Source organism: Anopheles nili, chromosome X (genome assembly GCF_943737925.1).
Source record: "Anopheles nili chromosome X, idAnoNiliSN_F5_01, whole genome shotgun sequence".
Lineage (NCBI taxonomy): Eukaryota > Metazoa > Arthropoda > Insecta > Diptera > Culicidae > Anopheles > Anopheles nili.
In genome coordinates, this window is record NC_071293.1 from 6,031,996 (window position 1) to 6,035,382 (window position 3,387).

General features: G+C 50.4%; 1 protein-coding gene across 1 annotated transcript; it reads right to left on the reverse strand.

The window, feature by feature from the left end:
• Positions 1-1,636: 1,636 nt before the first annotated feature.
• LOC128728838 (fibrinogen-like protein A) lies at positions 1,637-2,818 on the reverse strand. The gene is made up of 2 exons (XM_053822487.1): positions 2,637-2,818; positions 1,637-2,564 (listed from the first exon to the last, which is right to left on the reverse strand). Exons 1-2 carry the CDS (start codon positions 2,780-2,782, stop codon positions 1,637-1,639), a joined length of 1,074 nt encoding a protein of 357 aa, XP_053678462.1. The 5' UTR covers positions 2,783-2,818.
• Positions 2,819-3,387: the final 569 nt, after the last annotated feature.

Consider the following 3,387-nt stretch of genomic DNA (forward strand, 5'->3'; position numbering starts at 1 on the left):
GCCTTCCTGGCAAGGGTGTGCGCAAGTGGCAAGTCCTTTTCAACCCAAGCCTGGTTAACAAGCAGAACACGAGCGCACATCGAGGCAAGCAAACAAACCAGACGTTCCCGCAGCTGGTGGGATGTTCCTGCGAACCATTCCCACACTCGCTGTTTGCCGGCGCGTGGAAGCAGGGCGTTTGTGTTTTAATAAAATTTCCAATTACAATGAAAATTAATTTTGCATGAAGTCATTTTGCGCGATGCGTGTGCAAACGCACGACCCGTGGGAAGGTGATAGCGCACACACGCGGGTAAAACCCGTCAGACTGTTGCGGAACATGCGATGTGGAGGAAGTAATCAGCCCCTAGATTTACAAGAATAAACGCAACGAGTGTGCGTGTGTGTGTGAGAGAGATAGAGAAAAGGATGAAAACGATGGTTAAGGCGAATGAATTAATATGGCTTCACGAAGGATTCTACCGAGCGGATGGTCGGCGTTGGTCAACGGATTACCATAACTTACCTGCAGGAGAGCTTTGATAGGTGTACGAGAAGGTCTTGATCCCAGCACTGAGCGTAAATGAAGCGCACGAGAGATTGTGGGGTTACGCACGAGTGCGAATCTGTTAATTATGGCTGGTAGGTTGGGTTTCACGTGTGTTTTGACTCTGTGCTTTGACTCCACGTTGGAATCTACATTATTTGATTTATGATCTTGACTTTAGGGCTCGATAAATTCAATATGGCATCCATAATAGTTTGACAGCTTCACTTCATTGCATAATAATAATATATTGCACTCGAGCTTATAAGCATTTTACAAACAGAAAACATTTTTATTTAGTAGGGAACACATTGTTTTGGACTCCATCACGGATGCTTCTCTCATATCAGCTCGGGCAAAGTGCATGAACTCGCGTACGTCAACAGCATAACATCTCACTTGGGGCCTTTATTGTTTGTTTGGCGTGTTGTTTGTTGCACGAAAGCATATTTGCAGCGTCTCGTGGTTCTGGGCATTTTTCTTTAAATCCCCTCTACCAGCAATCTCTTTTGCCGATGATTTCGCCGCCAGAAGTATTGTCGCATGCGAACAGCCACGTACTTCTCAACGACCTCCTTAAGGAATTAACAAAGGTTTTGGTGGTGGATAGCTTGGTGGTAGTCATTCAACAAGTTATCCTGCATGTTCGCGTTCGTGTGCGTGTTCGAGCCGCGGGGACGTGCGAACGGGTCAACACACCCAAACGTCACCCTCGAGCCGCTCGTATCCCCTGTGGCACCGGGGTTAAGGCGAGAAAACAAGCGGATGTGCTTGACAGTGCACTCCAAAACAAGCGCAACTCCTCTGGTATGGGGCGTGAGCGTGGAATGAGAGGTTCGCGGAGCGACTCGGGGTGTGGGGCAAAATAATTAGAGCATAACAAATATGACAGCTCTGTTTTTTCGCTGTGTTCTGAGCGCGGTTGTTATAGCGCTGTTGTGGCTTTGTAGGTGGTTTTGGAGATGAAGATAGGGTTGCTTAGGGTTAAAGGCGAGCTTCCGAAGATGTATGCGGGTTTCTTTCGGCACGTTCGTCCAGCTAGCTGCCATTGATTGATCGTGGTGTCTGATTGGTTCTCAGCAGCAGTAGAGGTTTATTTTGACGTTTCGCTCACTTGCGGCGTTTTTTGATCTCCCGGATCATGATGCGAGTGCGCTTGAGCCCCTGCAGGTGTAGCCAATCGAGCCAGTACGCGAACCGAACACCGGATTCGTTCCCATACATGCCGTTTAGATTGATACGGGTACAGCTTCGATGCCACCAACCTGCAGCTGTTCGAAGCGCACAGTTCACATCGGCGTACTGATCGTGGTCTTGGTCGTAGGTCGAGAACTCCATACCTCGGTTGTAGGTGAACTCATCTCCAAGCGTGCCTGAGTAGACACCGAGCTTCTGCAGTCGATAACGGTCCGTTTCACCTCCGATCTCAAACAAGCTATACCTAGCCCAGCGCCGTTCACCTCGGAAGGATTCTGCGACGAAGGCGATCTCGTGAGGTACTGCTACCGTCAACCGATGGATCTCGTCCAATCCCAGCCAGTACTCGGTGCCGATGTCACCAAACCCATCCCGGTACTTCTCCCAGCTACGGTTGAAGTTGACGAACCCATCAAAACGGTTCTGGATAACGATCCAACCGCCGTCCTCGAAGTCCTGATCACAGTACACCTCGATTGGTTCACCTGGACCAGCAGGACCGCTGCTTGGGTAGATCGTCTCCTCACCTGACATTCCGTCAGGTATTTCGCGACAGCTGCGTGGTTGATCATCTGTCGCTCGGACATCTTGGTAAGCGGACGCAACCGGATGCGTCACACCATCTGATGATACCGGTGAACCTCTTGTTAACTGTGTGTTATTCGATCTGGGCTCACGTAGACACGCGGGTCTGCGCCATCCACTCAACTTTTGTGTACCGTCTGTGGCATACGAAGTCTCCACACATGGATCTGGCTGTTGAAGAAGCCGTAGGATCTCTTTCTGATTCGCAAGTAACAATTGAAGCATTTTAGCGAGCTCCTCATCTCGGAGTGTTATTCTGCAAGCAGAAGAATGCGAGCAGAATGGGTGAGTTGATAGAAGAGCTACTGGGCGGTACACCTTCACTTACCTGTTCTCGAGTGCACTAAGCCTGTCTTGAATGGATGTGCTATTGTTCTGCTCGGACGCTACGAGGGTCGCCGATGTGAGTGAGATGAACGCGGACACCAGCAGCAACGACAGCACCATTCTGTGGCCTTTTGACAATTCGTACATCGTGCTTCGATCGTTCAATGCGCACTGTGCAGGCTGTACTACCACCACGGTGTGGTGCGTTTTGTGGCGGGAAATAACACGACCGACATTCGGTTGTTTACTGGCGAGTCGCTCATTGAGTGTGACCCTGATTTGCAATGGCCGTGCCGCTGGCAACTCGTGCTCAATCTAGAAGCAATTCAAACGCGTAAACATCACTCGTACGTCGTGTTTGCGTACAGGACGAGACGGCTGCTGCTAACCGGCTTGTGATCGGTTGCATTGCCACTGATTTCTGATCAGAACAGCGAGATTACAGCGTCACCGCTCGCTGATTGATTGGTGTAGAAGTCATGCCAACTCGTGCTGCTGTAGTAGTGCCGGCGGCACGTCACAGCATCCACTGAGCACGGACTCTCAGTCACTGGTGGCGTTGTTGACTCAACAAATTAATCTAAGGCTTCCTAGGGTCCCAACCTTTCCGTGCAACTGGAAATTGCCGAGTTTTGATAACAAACCCGCAACACGGCACATTCTATGCTCTGGTTCGCGGGTGTTGCACACAGCCACATTAACACGCGGTCCTTATCTCGGGGCGCTATGGTAAGCGGACTCCTCATGCAGCC